This window comes from Chrysoperla carnea, chromosome 3 (assembly GCF_905475395.1).
Source record: "Chrysoperla carnea chromosome 3, inChrCarn1.1, whole genome shotgun sequence".
Classification (NCBI taxonomy): domain Eukaryota; kingdom Metazoa; phylum Arthropoda; class Insecta; order Neuroptera; family Chrysopidae; genus Chrysoperla; species Chrysoperla carnea.
The window spans coordinates 7156224-7171700 of NC_058339.1; the positions used below are offsets into that span (position 1 = coordinate 7156224).

At 30.7% G+C, this 15477-nt stretch overlaps 5 protein-coding genes across 5 annotated transcripts; 3 read left to right on the forward strand and 2 right to left on the reverse strand.

Annotated features, from left to right (window-relative positions):
- Positions 1-48: 48 nt before the first annotated feature.
- LOC123295083 (U6 small nuclear RNA (adenine-(43)-N(6))-methyltransferase) lies at positions 49-2508 on the reverse strand (the record flags this gene model as incomplete). The annotated part of the gene is made up of 6 exons (XM_044876299.1): positions 2395-2508; positions 2091-2310; positions 1454-1594; positions 902-1157; positions 530-827; positions 49-330 (listed from the first exon to the last, which is right to left on the reverse strand). Coding segments are annotated over exons 1-6 (1302 nt in total), but the record flags the coding sequence as incomplete, so codon positions are not given.
- A 974-nt stretch (positions 2509-3482) lies between these two features.
- Positions 3483-4540, forward strand: LOC123295084 (zinc finger protein 678-like). Its single transcript, XM_044876300.1, has 3 exons — positions 3483-3630; positions 3709-4469; positions 4526-4540. Exons 1-3 carry the CDS (start codon positions 3483-3485, stop codon positions 4538-4540), a joined length of 924 nt encoding a protein of 307 aa, XP_044732235.1.
- Positions 4541-4654: 114 nt separating this feature from the next.
- Positions 4655-6331, forward strand: LOC123294843 (oocyte zinc finger protein XlCOF6.1-like). Its single transcript, XM_044876016.1, has one exon. The coding sequence runs from the start codon at positions 4950-4952 to the stop codon at positions 6249-6251; it is 1302 nt and encodes a 433-aa protein (XP_044731951.1). The 5' UTR covers positions 4655-4949; the 3' UTR covers positions 6252-6331.
- Positions 6332-9362: 3031 nt separating this feature from the next.
- LOC123295089 (zinc finger protein 271-like) lies at positions 9363-12104 on the reverse strand. Its single transcript, XM_044876304.1, has 2 exons — positions 11153-12104; positions 9363-11104 (listed from the first exon to the last, which is right to left on the reverse strand). The coding sequence occupies exons 1-2, from the start codon at positions 12018-12020 to the stop codon at positions 9363-9365; spliced, it is 2610 nt and encodes an 869-aa protein (XP_044732239.1). The 5' UTR covers positions 12021-12104.
- A 1173-nt stretch (positions 12105-13277) lies between these two features.
- Positions 13278-14207, forward strand: LOC123295091 (zinc finger protein 525-like). The gene has a single exon (XM_044876306.1). It carries the CDS (start codon positions 13278-13280, stop codon positions 14124-14126), a length of 849 nt encoding a protein of 282 aa, XP_044732241.1. The 3' UTR covers positions 14127-14207.
- Positions 14208-15477: the final 1270 nt, after the last annotated feature.

A 15477-nucleotide genomic window follows, 5' to 3' on the forward strand; every position in this document is an offset into this window, starting at 1 on the left:
AATTTCTGTTAAATTTTTCATAATATTCAATTGAATTTCATGAATTTTATTTAAAATATCTTTTAATTCCATCGTGTTTGTATTTAATTCCGGTGTTCGTTCTTCAATTTTTAATTCGAATCGATTAATTATATTTCGAATTTGTTCGATGTAATCAGTTTCGATATAATTATTTATCAGCTTTAATGTAGTTTCTATATTTTGATTTAAAATTTGTTCTTTTCTTGCTAATTCTCGACGTTTTCTTCTAGCATTCTGCCATGTGTTTTCAATCGCCTGTACTTTTATTTCAGTTAAATTTTCATTTGTATATGTTATTTCATATATTGTCTGTAAATAAATTAATTTTTTAACCCTCGAGGCAATAAAAAAAACTATTAACAAAAAGAAAACCGACTTCAAAAGAAAAACTTATTGTTATTTTTGAAATCGATGTTAGCCAAGCTAATGAATTAATATTCCCTATAAGGGCGTCCGTCACTCCTGAAACATTCTGTATATTGTATATATTTTACAAACGATTACTTACTTTCATCTCTTTCAAAACTCTTTCTAGTTGATGCAGTAAATCTTGAATACAAGAAATATTTTCAAAACAATGTGAAAAACTCTGTATTTTTGTATGATTTGTCCTTTTATTAATTTCTGTTTCTGTGGTTTGATGAAATTCCTGTAAATTTATATTTTTAAATGTCCAAGCTAGAGCCCAACGAGTTGTATTTCCTTGGCAAAATTCTGTCTGGATATAACTTGGTATATTTAATGATTTCAATTTTTCTCGTAGAATTTTTAAGTTCTTTTTATGTCCGATCATGGTGGTATATATCCTGAATAAAATAAAATACAATAATAGAATAGGATAGGAGAAGTGAATTGTATAAGCGAGCTGTAAAGTACTTACATAACTTGTTCTTTCAAAATTTGACTTTCAGCAATTAATTTCTCTACGAAAGCTACTTCTCCACCAGGATACGTTAATTCATTTAACGTGCCTGTAAATGCATTTTTTGGAGGCTGTGCTTTTATTTTCGGTGTTTTTTCATTAGATTCGTCATTTTCTTTAAAAAATGGTGGATTACACATTGTAAATGTATAATTTTCCATTGAATGTAATGATCCAATTAATATATTCTTCTCATCGTTACCATTGTTTTTCACTGAAATAAAATTATAGATTTAAAAAAGTGTTTATTCCAGAACCTATATTATAGGGTGCAAGAGCCCACACAAAAATGATAAAAGACGGCTCATAAATTCATAATGTGCGCTGGAGGCTTTGAATAGAGTGCTAGGAGAGATAAAGCACCCTTTTCGTCCTATGATGACTTGGAAGTGGATAATAATAGTGAAACAATTTTTCAAAACCCTTTTTTAATCAATTAATACGTTAATTTCATCCACACTCTGCGAATAAGATGCATTCAAAAATTAGTCAAGTGTTTTTAAAAATTACCTTCAATATAATTTGCCAGTGAATTTGTTTCTACATTCCGTTTAGCCACCAAGTAACTTTCAGTATTCGATTCAAGTGCCAGTACTTTCCATTTTCTTAATTTCGCTGCCAATAAACCATAAACGCAAGTTGCACCTGCTCCTATACAAAATATATTTATTTACTTTATTTCTAAAATAATTCAATGCTAAAGAAATTAGGCCTGGCAGTGTATCACGACTACTGCAGGAGCTGTCACATTGGTGACGAGGAGGAGACAATGTCTCATCTTCTCTGTCACTGCCCAGCTCTTGTCATGAGGAGATGGACTTACTTGAGCCAGGCTCTCTTTGACGACCTCTCCGACCTAAAGTCAGTCGACGTCAAAGCCCTCCTGCTGTTCTTAAACAGCTACAAATGGTTCATGGAGTAGTGGCCGTGGATGGGCCAACCGAATGACGGTATCACAACTGACCCTATGGTCTAAGCGTGTCCCACCCCAGGTCAGCCACTCTAACCTAACCTATTATAAGGAATTATACAGAAATTTGTCGTTAATACGCCAAGATTTGAATATCGTCCTATCTTCTGGTAATTACTCAAATGGGGTCCGCTTAAATAATCAAATTATAAATATTAAATAAACTAAAAAAATTACCTACGTCAATTAGCGTCACATTTTCATCTGCTGGTATTTGAAGAAAATTCGCCAAATCTTGTAACCATAATATATAATTTAAACGTAATGGAATTGTGGGCACTAAAGTATTCTTTGGAATTTCAATATTAATACCAAAATAGTGCAACAATAATACCTTCGATAGAGCGCGTAATGCTTCAACATCATTAAAATTTAATGATAATTTCCCATCTAGTCCCTAATAATAAACAGGAATCAATCAAAAAAAATTTGTTTTTCGAATAAATTTTCTGAAAACGTTAAGCAGACAAGAGTTACTTACAATTTTTAAATATTTATTAAATTCTAAATATTTATGTCCTAATTCACTAAATGATGGAGGTGTTTTGAATATATTTCTTGGATGCATTTTTTTATTTACACTCATTTTTGTTAAAAATTGTCAATACTTTTTTTATTAGTCAAAGATCATTCTATAATTTCTATATTTCAAAACGCTTTTGAATCAAAAGTCAAAACCATTCAACACGTTTAAAAACGTTTTGAAAATTTGAAAGGGACTCGTTCTAATAAATTTTACTAGAGTAGTTGTGTGACCGTTCACTCCATTCAATTCAAGTTCTATTACACAATTGGAATCTGACATATGGGCAGGGCTAAAACAACATGGCTGACATAAAGTGACAAATTTTAAAAATAACATAGCCATTGATACCCTTTGGGTATTTTTTCAAGAAGAGAATGATTAATATTAATGAAATTTGTTGTTGGGGACAAACAAAACCGAGTAATCGTAATTTTACTGAAGGTGAAATACTATTAAAAGCAGGTCATGTGATTAAATGTGGAAAAAATCAAGACGAAAGTGAGGAGGATGTGCTCAGTTTAACTTCATACTGTTTACAAACAACTAATTTAAAAGAAAAGCCGTTAATATTTCCACACTAACGCTCTTGTATTTCCAGCACAATATTTGTATCGGTATATTTTTTCAATATCGGTCCATACCAAAAAACATAAATTGAATGTCCAATTTTCATATCACAAAATATTTTACATAAAATATCATGATTTCACAGAACTTTTTCGCTTTTTATCACTTGACATTTGTTTTTACGAATCTACAATGACAAGTATGACAGCAATATTTTGTTTTGATATTTTCACACCGCTGCCATGATAAATTTGACCCAAGCATTTACCTCCGATATTGGCACACTCAACTAAATCTTTTATCTATGGGCACAGTCACACTGTTGATGTCTGTTGACGCTCAGTCCATGTACTTAATGGTCTAAGAATAAAACTTCGATTCACTCCATCTAGCCTCAAGCGAAAATTGACAACTAATAAATATTTTTCTGTCAAAAACAAAATAATTCGAAATTTTTGTAAATTAAACACAACAAAATGTCAAGAAATTCATTTGTTGATGCGAAAAATAACTCGTCATCCAAAGATGGGAACAATGAATTACCATTAAAAACAGAAATGATAGTCAAAGATGAAATAATAGAAACCGGAGCAATAGAAAAACCATTTTTATGTGATATATGTGGTAAAACGTTTGCTCGCCAAAGTAGTGTACGGAATCATAAACGAAAACATACCGGAGAAAAACCATTTTTGTGTAAAGTTTGTGATAAAAGTTTTATGTACCCAAATCATTTACTTCAACATAAACGAATGCACACTGGTGAGAGACCTTTTGCATGCGACGTCTGTGGTAAAACATTTGCTCAAAATTGCAGTTTAATTGATCATAAACGAATTCATACTGGGGACAAACCATATGCATGTAATTTTTGTGAAAAAAGGTTTACGATACAAAATAATTTAACTAAACACAAACGTATTCATACGGGAATAAAACCATATTCATGTGATATCTGTGATAAACGATTTACGCAAAAAAGTACTTTAGAAACTCACAAACGTATTCATACCGGACAAAAACCATTTGCTTGTGATGTGTGTGGTGAAAAATTTATTCAAAGTATTAGTTTAACGAAACATAAATTGATTCATACCGGGGAACGTGAAAAAAGGAAACGTGGTCGTAAACGAACTAATGGAGAAAAATTAATCAAACAATTTTCATGTGATTTATGTAAAAAAAGATTTACTTCAGAAAAACATTTAGCTAGACATAAACAAATTGAAGCAAAAAAATATTCATGTGATTTGTGTTTCAAAACGTTTAAACAGAAGTGCACTTTAGAGTTACATATGCGAACTCACACCGGACAGAAACCATATTCTTGTGATATTTGTAATAAATCGTTTTCCCAACAAATTAGTTTAACAAAACATAAATTAATTCATGAAAAAACTGAACAAATTAGTGAAGTGAAGCAGGAAAATGTTTTTATGGAAAATAAACAAATTAATAATGAAGTGAAACCATTTTCTTGGGATAATATTTGTGGTAAGAAATTTGTACTTCAAAATAGTTTACTTGTAAATAAAGTTATTCATAATGGCGAAAAATCATTTCCATGTGATATTTGTAATAAACCATTTACAACAAAAAACAATTTAATTAAACACAAACGAATTCATTTGGGAATAAAACCATTTTCATGTAACGTTTGTTTTAAAACATTTACACAAAAGTGCACTTTAGATAATCATTTACGAATTCACACCGGACAGAAACCATATTCTTGTGAAATCTGTAATAAATCATTTATTCAACGAATTAGTTTAATTAAACATAAAAAGAAAGATTGTGAAAAGGAAAAACTAAAACAAACGAAACAAGAAAGTTGTTACGTTGAAGAAAGTAATTATGTTGCTGAAAGTTTCACCGATGATTACGTTGAAGAAGATTACAGCGAAGAAGAACCTACAACTGAAGTGGAACCTTCAATTGAAATGGAACCTACGATTGAAGTAGAACCTACAATTGAAGTGGCTGGAAATACAACAGGAAACTATAATGATGTTAAATTAGAAGAAATGAAGCCAGAAATTGTTTTCGAAGAACAAAAACAAATTTATTCTGAAGAAAAACCTACAGAAGTAAACGAAAAACCTCAACAAGAAACTATTTTCGTTGAACCTAAACCAATTAAGGAAAAACCATTTCCTTGTGATATTTGTGGTAAAAAATTTAGTCTTCTAGGTGGTTTACTTGTACATAAAAGACTTCATACGGATGCAAAACGTTTTTCATGTGATTATTGTGAAAAAACCTTTACCCAACAAACCAGTTTGATTAATCATCAACGAAAACATACGGGAGAGAAACCATTTTTATGCGACATTTGTGGTGAAAGTTTTGCGTATCAAATTAATCATTTTAATCATAAACAAAGACATTTTGAAGAAATTGAATTTGATAATGATAAAACATTTATGAATCAAAATTCTTTCTACAATGGCAAACAAATTTATACCGGTAAAAAATATTTCCCTTGTGATGCTTGTGATAAAGTGTTTACTCAACAAAGTAAGTTAACCAGACATTCACGAGTCCATACGAAAATTTTTTCGTGTACTTTTTGTAGTAAAACATTCACCCGTCATAGCAGTTTAGTTTATCATAAACGAATTCATTCTCCAGAAATTCTTTCTTGTGATATGTGTGATAAAACATTTACTCGGGAAAGTAATCTACGAGTACATAAAAGAATGCATACTGGAGAAAAACCTTTTGCCTGTGATGAATGTGATAAAGTATTTACTCATCAAAGTAGTTTTGTTTATCATAAACGAAAACATCTTGGAGAAAAACCTTTTTCATGCGATGTTTGTAATAAAACATTTATGTACGCTAATCATTTAGATCAACATAAGCGAAGTCACACGGGGGAACGACCATTTTCATGTGATATTTGTAATAAAACATTTGCAGCGAAAAGTGATATAGTTACACATAAAAGGATTCATACTGGAGATAGACCATTTCCGTGTGATTTTTGTGATAAACGATTCACTATTAAAAATAATTTAACTAAACATCGACGAATTCATACTGGAGTAAAACCGTTTGCATGTGATTTTTGTGATAAGTCATTTACACAAAAAAGTACTTTAGAAAATCACAAACGAACACATACCGGACAAAAACCATTTGCTTGTGATATTTGTGATGAAAAATTTATTCAACGAATTAGTTTAACTAAACATAAATTAATACATACCGGGGAAAAAGAAAAAAAGAAACGCGGTTAAGGTTGAGTAAAACGATACAGGTTAGGTTGGAGTGGCTGTCCTGGGGTGGGACACGCTTAGACCATAGGGTAAGTTGTGATACCGTAAATGGGTTGGCCCATCCCCGGTCACTACTCCATGAACCATTTGGAGCTGTTTAAGAACAGCAGGAGGGCTTTGACGTCGACTGACTTTAGGTCGGAGAGGTCGTCAAAGAGAGGCTGGCTCAAGTAAGTCCATCTCCTCATGGCAAGAGCTGGGCAGTGACAGAGATAAGACATTGTCTTCTCCTCGTCATCACTGTGACAGCTCCTGCAGTAGTCGTGATACACTGCCAGGCCTAAGCGTTCAGCATGCTTGCCGCCGAGCCAGTGTCCTGTGATAGCTGCAACAACTTTGCGAACAGAGGCCCTTGGAAGTGATATGAGAACTTCGGAACGCCTGCGATTGTACTCAGACCATATCTGTTTTGTAGGACCACAAGTACGTTCTTCCCTCCATCTAAGATTGGCCTTTTTCAGAATATCCTCTTTCAGGAGTAACTGGAAGGCAGTTCGCAAATGGAACTCCCTTGATGCTTGTGTAAAAATCTATTATTTTCAATAATAAATTTCGTATATACACGGAAAGGTAATAAATTTGTCTCGTAGAATTGTCTGCTGGCTTCGGTTCACTGGCCGGGACAGTGGTTCATTGACCAATTTAATTGCAAGATGAAGCTAATAATTTTGTAAATAAATGTTTGAAAAAAAACTAATTTGTAAATACCAATAAATCTTAAACTAATAATGTTAGAAATAATCTTTTTAGTTTTCATTTTTAGCCTTTACCTACTTTGACCTTATTTACCTAGACAATGGTAACTTTAAGTTTAAAGATAAATCCACCACGCTATCCTTCAGCCCTTTTCCCCCAATTTACTTCAGTCATCATTATATACTTAAAAAAATAAAACATAAAAAAATAAAATATTTAAAAATCATTTCAGTCAAAAACTTTATTTAAGTGCATCTGAGTGTCATCTGTGATAAATATATTGAACTAACTAACTATTAATTTCGATGGCGGTGTCATCTATGGTAAATAGATTGAATTATTAATTAATTTCGACGGCAGTGCCATCTGTGGTAAGCCGGCGGAACTAAAAATTCGGCGGTAGCGCCATCTATGTTAAGCCAGTTGAACTAAAAATTAATGTCGGCGGTGGTGCCATCTATGGTAAATCGATCGAACTAAAATTAATGTCGGTTGTAGTGCCATCTATGATAAGCCGGTTGAACTAAAAATTAATGACGACAGTGGTGTCATCTATGGTAAACCGGTTGAACTAAAATGTCTATGTAGTGCTGTCTATGACATATATAAGGAACTACAATAATTTCTACTGTGGTAAAATTGTTGAACTAACATTAATTTCGGCTTTGGTGTCACTTATCGCTAATTAGCCGTTATAAACATTATATATATATTGATTTATATTATATATTTGATTTATTTATTATTAACGAAATAAATTTATTCATTTTATTTCATATTATTATTATTTTTAATTCATCCTAAAAACCCTTTTCTTTAATCAGTATAAAAAAACTTTTCACTATTTGTTCGTTTGTGTTGTTTAGATAGCGAACGAATTATTTGCACTTTATGTGCAAATAAAAAAGAAAATGTAAATCTTTTGCTGTAAATCTAAGTGTACTTACCTATCATGATGTTCTCCTAATACAAATATTAGAAAATTGAAGTAATTTTCGGCCAATAAACACACAAAATTTCTGCCCTAAAACCTCAAGCTCTAAAAGGTATTTATATTACGTTATTGATTAGTTCAACATGTCAAAGGTGGAGTAGTGGCTAGCCCACTAGGCCTTGATTACAGAGTACCTTGGTTCGTATCTAGCTTTTTCCCGATTAATTTTTAATAAATTATTATGCCGAGATAATGTCATTTTTTTAGTTAATTGTTATGAGAACCAAAAGCGACAAGTAAGTAAGAAAGCGAGGTGTATTTTATGTTATTTTAATTCCCACCCCCTGACAGAAGAGTGATTTATGACATAAGTAGGAAAGTGGGACTAACATAATTATTTTTTTATTTTGTGAAATAACATATTCTCCTATTACAAAATCTCATAAAATTTCATTTAACAAGAATAAATTTTAGCATGTACAAGAAAAAAGCAAGCAAAATAAGTAATTTTCTAATATTTTGTAATAGGCGAATATGTTATGTAGGGGGATAAAATATATAACATGTTCTCCTGTTACAAAATTTCAAATTTTAGTCTTAACGAGCGATTTTTTTAATTTTATATTTTTTAATTAATAAAAATTTTAATATTTTGTAATAGGAGAATATGAGTGAGATATACTATATGACATCATGTTCTCCTATTAAGGAGTTTTAAATTTGAGCATACCAAGTCATTTTTGTACCTATTTTGTAACAGGAGAACATGATTTTAAAGAGTGCGATAGACAGAATAGTGATTTATGACATATGTCTAACTGAGGTTATTTATGATTATTTAAATTCCCACCCCCTGACAGAATAGTGATTAATGACATATATATGACTGACGTTATTTATAGCTAGCTAGAGGGCGGGGTGTAAAGATAATTGAAACTATAAAAAGAGTGGAAAATTTTTAACATAAGAAAAAATTTCATTTAATTTAAAAGTAAAAATGTTACCCACACCAGTATACGAACCAACGTTCTTTGATTTCCTACGCAAGTGCTATTCCCACACAGCCAGCCAGCTTATTACTTACCATATAATTATCTTAATACTTACCTTTACTAAATAATTAATTGATTGATAATTTTCTTCTGAAAGAAAAAATAGGATAGAAAACTAAAAAAAATAAACAAAATTTAAAATATATAAGAATTTTTATTTATTTATAACAAAAAAAAAGTTTTAAATTTTCATGAAAAATCATATTGTACATTTTCATAAAACAAATTAACAGAGATTCTTCTTTTCTTATTTAAGTTTTTATACAAAATAAGTAAAATTCTATCTTTTTTTATAATAATAATAAAGGATGTTCCAAGATGAACATCTGATTATTATTATTATATAAAAGTGATCGAATTTTGTATAAATCGACCTTATACGATATAAAATTAAGTTAATTTTTTTGCTTCAATTTGTTTATGTCTAGCTAAATGTTTTTCAGAAGTAAATCTTTTTTTACATAAATCACATAAAAATTGTTTGGTTAATTTTTCTCCATTAGTTCGTTTACGACCACGTTTCTTACTTTCTATTTCCCCGGTATGAATCAATTTATGTTTAGTTAAATGAATTCGCTGAATATATTTTTCACCACAAATATCACATTCAAATGGTTTTTCTCCGGTATGAATTCGTTTGTGATTCTCTAAAGTGATTTTCTGCGTAAATGTTTTATCACAACAATCACAGCTAAATGGTTTTTCTCCAGTATGAATTCGTCGATGTTTAGTTAAATTATCTTTTATGGTAAATTTTTTATCACAAAAATCACATCCAAATGGTCTTTCACCAGTATGAATCCGTTTATGTGTAACTACTTCGCTTTTCGCTATAAAAGTTTTATTACAAATATCACATGAAAATGGTCGTTCCCCCGTGTGACTTCGCTTATGCTGATCTAAATGATTAGCGTACATAAATGTTTTATTACAAACATCGCATGAAAAAGGTTTTTCTCCAAGATGTTTTCGTTTATGATAAACAAAACTACTTTGATGAGTAAATACTTTATCACATTCATCACAAGCAAAAGGTTTTTCTCCAGTATGCATTCTTTTATGTACTCGGAGATTACTTTCCCGAGTAAATGTTTTATCACACATATCACAAGAAAGAATTTCTGGAGAATGAATTCGTTTATGATAAACTAAACTGCTATGACGGGTGAATGTTTTACTACAAAAAGTACACGAAAAAATTTTCGTATGGACTCGCGAATGTCTGGTTAACTTGCTTTGTTGAGTAAACACTTTATCACAAACATCACAAGGAAAATATTTTTTATCGGCATAAATTTGTTTGGCATGACGGTAACTTTTTTGATCCGTGGATGTTTTATCATTCGCAAATGGAATTTCTTCAAAATGTTTTTGTTTATGATTAAAATGATTAATTTGATGAGAAAAACTCTCACCACAAATATCACATAAAAATGGTTTCTCTCCCGTATGTTTTCGTTGATGATTGATCAAACTAGTTTGTTGGGTAAAGGTTTTTTCACAATAATCACATGAAAAACGTTTTGCATCCGTATGAAGTCTTTTATGTACAAGTAAACCACCTAGAAGACTAAATTTTTTACCACAAATATCACAAGGAAATGGTTTTTCCTTAATTGGTTTAGGTTCAACGAAAATAGTTTCTTGTTGAGGTTTTTCGTTTACTTCTGTAGGTTTTTCTTCAGAATAAATTTGTTTTTGTTCTTCGAAAACAATTTCTGGCTTCATTTCTTCTAATTTAACATCATTATAGTTTCCTGTTGTATTTGCCGCCACTTCAATTGTAGGTTCTACTTCAATCGTAGGTTCCATTTCAATTGAAGGTTCCACTTCAATCGTAGGTTCTTCTTCGCTGTAATCTTCTTCAACGTAATCATCGGTGTAACTTTCAGCAACATAGTTATTTTCTTCAACGTAACAACTTTCTTGTTTCGTTTGTTTTAGTTTTTCCTTTTCACAATCTTTCTTTTTATGTTTAATTAAACTAATTCGTTGAATAAATGATTTGTTACAGATTTCACAAGAATATGGTTTCTGTCCGGTGTGAATTCGTAAATGATTATCTAAAGTGCACTTTTGTGTAAATGTTTTAAAACAAACGTTACATGAAAATGGTTTTATTCCCAAATGAATTCGTTTGTGTTTAATTAAATTGTTTTTTGTTGTAAATGGTTTATTACAAATATCGCATGGAAATGATTTTTCTCCATTATGAACAACTTTATTTACAAGTAAACTATTTTGAAGTACAAATTTCTTACCACAAATATTATCCCAAGAAAATGGTTTCACTTCATTATTAATTTGTTTATTTTCCATAAAAACATTTTCCTGCTTCACTTCACTAATTTGTTCAGTTTTTTCATGAATTAATTTATGTTTAGTTAAACTAATTTGTTGGGAAAACGATTTATTACAAACATCACAAGAATATGGTTTATGTCCGGTGTGGTTCCTCACATGTTGATCCAAATTACTTTTCTGTTTAAATCTTTTAAAACAAACATCACAAGCAAATGGTTTTTGTCCGGTATGAATTCGTTTGTGAGTTTCTAAAGTGATCTTTTGCGTAAATCGTTTATCACAGATATCACATGAATATGGTTTTATTCCAGTATGAACGCGTTTATGTTTGGATAAAGCATCTTGTTTCGTGAATTTTTTTTCACAAAAATTACATGCATATGGTTTGTCCCCAGTATGAATCCGTTTATGATCAATTAAATTACAATTTTGAGCAAATGTTTTACCACAGACGTCGCATGCAAAAGGTCTCTCACCAGTGTGCATTCGTTTATGTTGCAGTAAATGATTTGGATACATAAAACTTTTATCACAAACTTTACACAAAAATGGTTTTTCTCCGGTATGTTTTCGTTTATGATTCCGTACACTGCTTTGGCGAGCAAACGTTTTACCACATATATCACATAAAAATGGTTTCTCTACTGCTTCGGTTTCTAGTTTTTCATCTTTAATAATCATTTCCACTTTTGGCAGCAATTCAATGTTCAAATCTTTCGTTGACAGATTGGAATTTTCAGACATTTTATTCAATTAACAATAGTTCAATTTACAATAATTTGAGTTTGCAGTAAGATTACAATTATTTCCTAGCCACGATATCGAACTTTCGAGTTCCCACTACTATATTTTACTGATTTTATGTAAACTTTCGAGTTACACGCTAATAATGTAAACATATCTCTTTATGTGTTTACATTAGAGCTCTGTATATGTGGGTAAGATCGTTCGCCATCTTTATGCCAATACCAAATAGAAAAAATGTTCTCAAATTATATTTTAAAGTTTTTTTTAAAATTATTATATATATATATATATATTAAATTTAAAGTAAAAATAAATAATATTAAATTTAATTCTAGTAATATGTAATTATACGACAGTTGGTATATTTGCTTGGCAGCCACGAGATGATACTGTGGTGAGACACAGAGATGTGTAGATAGAGAACGCTAGCCTGTAAGAGGATGCAATATGAAAAGCGAATGAGAAGACTGTCAGGAAATTCCTCTGTGTCCTTGTCTAGTACATATACTTATACTTATTAGTACAAATATTAAGTATATATATATATATATACATATGATTGTGACAAGAAGGCGGGGGAGCTCACTGACAGTCTTCTGTCTCATTCAACAATCCACTTACCAGGGCTACCAGTAGAGCCAACTTATTTTATACCGCTCGGTCACTGAAATTATACAGAATCAAATCTCATTACACAAAGAGACAAAATTGTTAAAAAAATAGTCTGTAAACAGTTTCAGTAGCAAGTGGCGCTGGTTTAAAAAGTCACTTTTACGTTTACTTGTAATGCAAACGAATATTACTCAGAGAGCGCCAATTTCGATAAAGAAATGTTCGATCTCTCGTTATCTCAAATAATCTGTATTTTTACTCTCACAAAATTTACTTGACGTTTGAATTTTTATTTTTGTATCCAATTGTACGAGGCAATCTGCTATACAAACTGGATACATAAAATAACCATATTATACACTTTTTGTATCCGATTATACAATCTGGCAGCCCTGCCACTTACAGACTGGCAAGCAGATCCCTCGTGTTCTCTATGTATTACATTCTGTGGTCGCATATCACATCCACTACAGCGATCTATCCTTATATGTCTATGGTAAATTCAAAAGATATAACCAGCGTGTAATTTTATGGTTAGTTTTATTAATTGAAAAAAATATGTCTAACCGTTCAAATTTTGAATTGAATATTCCTTTAATTATCAAGGAAGAAGAAATAATAGAACAACATTTACATTCTGAAATGATAATTAAAGACGAAATATTAGAAGAGAATACTTCATGTGAACGAATTTATACTGAAGCAAGTTCTCTCTCATATTGTGTTACTGATGATAATACAATTAAAACAACAGAAAATTTCGAAGAAAATACTCATAAGAAAGAGTATAATGGAGAAGATCAATTTTCATGTGATTTATGCAACAAATCATTTATATGCAAAGGCAACTTAGTTAATCATAAACGCATACATGTTGAAAACAAAAATGAACAAGGTAAAATAACAAAATCATATTCGTGCGACTTGTGTGAAAAAGAATTTACCACGAATGGTAATTTAAATGAACATAAACGAGTTCATACTGGTTTAAAACCATTTCTTTGTGATCTTTGTGATATGAAATTTGTAAATAAAAGTTATTTAGCTAAGCATAAACGAGTACATACGGGAGAAAAGCCATATTCATGTAATGATTGTGAAAAAACATTTTCTCGACATGATAGTTTACTTGTACATAAGAGAATGCATACTGGTGAGAAACCATTTTCATGTGATACATGTAACAAAACATTTACACGTAAAGATAGTTTAATTGTGCATAAACGAAATCATACTGGAGAGAAACCATTTTCATGTAACGATTGTGATAAGACATTCACGCTCAAAACTGCTTTAGTTAAACATCAACGATTACATACCGGAGAAAAGCCATATGTTTGTGATGTCTGTGATAAAAGTTATACGCGTTCAGATAGTTTAAGTGAACATAAGAGATTACATACTGGTGAAAAATTATGCACTTGTAATATTTGTTACAAAATATTTACGAAACAAAGTAATTTAATTAAACATCAAAAGTTACATCGTTGAAGAAAAACATTCGATCAAACAACCATTTTCATGTAATGCTTGTGATAAAACATTCACTCTTCAACGTTATTTGACAAGACACAAGCGAATTCATACGAATTGAAAAAAGTGAGTGATCAAAATTTGTACATTCTTCTTCAATAAAATATCTTATTATAAATTTTAGACTAAGAGTTTAAAGTCCTTTGATTTAGAATTAGATTTTTGATTTATTAAATAATAAAAAGTTTAATTATTTATTAGTTTATTTAATTAGTTATTATTTGTCATATTCTATAGACGTATGCTCTTTGTAAAGAACATTGTTATTTGACAGTTGTGTATCACAGACTTGTACTAAAATAGACTGTCAAACAGCAACAAGGTTCCTTACATGAAGGTTATAAAGAAGGAGAACGATCGCAATAGAAAATATTGTCCCCAATATTTTGAAAAAATAAGTGAGGCGCTGGGATCGCTAAGTTATATCATTAAATGTAGGCTGTTGTGCGCTAATATACTACTTACCGACGACAGCGCGGCTGGTGGCTGAAAATGAACTATAAATTCTACAAATTTTCAGGGACAGGTGCGCTAATGCTTTAGTACATAGCGATCGTTCTCCTTCTTTATAACTTTCATGGTTCCTTATTACAAAGGGCATATATTTTATACCATGTATATATGAAATATACATAGTATATTAAGTTCAGTCCAAAGTTTGCAACGCCTAAAAAATTGATGCTATGAAAAAAAAATTTGGTATAGGTGTTCATAGAATCACCTAATTAGTCCATTTCCGGTTGCCTGTCCGTCTGTCTGTCAACACGATAACTCAAAAACGAAAAGAGATATCAAGATGAAATTTTTATAGCCTACTCAGGACGTAAAAAGTGAGGTCGTAGGACTCTTTTTGTAAACCGTTAGAGATTGAACAAAAGTTTAAATGTAAAAAATGTTCTTTATAAAAAAATAAACAACTTTTGTTTAAAACATTTTTTTTTGTAAACATCACTGTTTAGCTACGAAGGCGCTTATTAGGTGCAAATTTAATAGCATGCATTAATATGGGAATATCAGTGTGTGTAGCTATTTAAAAGTGGATATGTTTTTTTATTTACGTGACATCAGAAAACGAACGATTGCTTCATCAACACTGTCTATACATGGTATTTCAACAATTAACTCAGTCAATTGTTTGTTTTCACTTGTTCAATCTAAGTTTAATATACAAGGTGTTCTGTAATTCACTACAAAATTCTTGACTTCCTAAATAAAGATGCACGAAAAAGTAATTTATAAAGTTTGGATCTGAGACCTAATTTCCGAGATAATTAACCAAATCAATTAATAAATTTATCCAATTATAGAG